This window comes from Mastigoproctus giganteus, chromosome 12, assembly GCF_048544385.1.
Source record: "Mastigoproctus giganteus isolate SK-2022 chromosome 12, ASM4854438v1, whole genome shotgun sequence".
In the NCBI taxonomy this organism is placed as follows: Eukaryota; Metazoa; Arthropoda; class Arachnida; order Uropygi; family Thelyphonidae; genus Mastigoproctus; species Mastigoproctus giganteus.
In genome coordinates, this window is record NC_143586.1 from 171,055,426 (window position 1) to 171,056,622 (window position 1,197).

General features: G+C 30.7%; 1 protein-coding gene across 1 annotated transcript in view; it reads left to right on the forward strand.

Moving 5' to 3' along the window:
* The window catches only part of LOC150077591 (uncharacterized), a 52,463-nt gene extending 51,792 nt beyond the window's left edge, over positions 1–671 (forward strand). Inside the window, exon 4 of the mRNA XM_090385954.1 lies at positions 667–671. Within this exon, the coding sequence (XP_090242080.1) occupies positions 667–671 (5 nt within the window). The remainder of the gene's footprint in view (positions 1–666) is intronic.
* The last annotated feature ends 526 nt before the right edge of the window (positions 672–1,197 follow it).

Genomic DNA, 1,197 nt, shown 5'->3' on the forward strand with positions numbered 1-1,197 from the left:
GACAAAATTTTAGACTAGTTTTTCTTATATATTTCATACTTTGGAACGGAACCCCTTTATTACTATGGGAGCCATAACTCAGTATTCGCGTTTTCGGTATTCGCGACATTTCTCAGGAACGTAACCCCCGCGAATAGCGAGGGTTTACTGTATTACCATGTTCCTTATTATCAATACATTGAAGAACAGATAAACTAATATTTCCTTGTTCCCTCAACTTCCTGAAAAAACTGTCAACTGAAGTTATGATTAATAAATTGTCGATTCTGTAAGCACCTGTGTCGTTGACAATCTTATCTATTTTATTTTTACAGGTCAGTTCTATCCATTAATATGATCTTATCACTCATGTGTTTTACATTTTTTTTGCTGGTTGGAGAAAAGAATGCCCAATGTGGCAATGTCCAGAAACAAAATTTTCTTGGTTTACACATAAAAATAGTTTGCTCTTTTTTTTCTTCTTTTTTTAATATAAATCATGAATTATTACTATTTGCAAATGCACCTGAAATATAATGCAGTGCACACATTAAGTAACTCGTTTATTTTTTACCAACAATGTGGCAGTTTTAAGACTGACACACTCGAATAAAATACATGTCTAAGGAAGTGTATTTCATTAGTACTTTTAAATAAAAGAATATTTATAGTGCTTTTAATTTTTAGTTTAGTGCTTTTAATTTTTAGCCTTCTACATGTCTCAAAGGAACAAGGAAACATTTTTTCTTCAGCTATTAGCAATGTTGTTAATAATGGCAGTAATAGAAAAGAGAAAGATCTTATCAGAAAGTCTGAGAAGAAAAGAAAAGATCTTGAGTATGAAGCAGCACTTAAAAATCCTGATATTAAAGAAAAATCGATTATTGAAAAAAATGAAAATAATAAGTAAAGACTTCACAATTAAGAAACAAAAGATACGGGGAAAAAAAAAAAATGAAAGACTTTTATATTACAAGACTACATGTAGTGGAAATAAGAAAGAAATATTTGATTTGTGAACACATCACAGGTGACAAAACTGGATCGAAACCACATACAGTGAAACTTCCCTTTAACGGACAGCCATGGGGAACGAAAATGTGTCCGTTACAGAGAAGTGTCCGCTAACAAGAAGTCTGAGGGAGAAAAAAAAAGAAAGAAAGAAAAATCGTTAAACGTTTAATGTAAAATTAAATTAAAATATATACAGATTTTGAA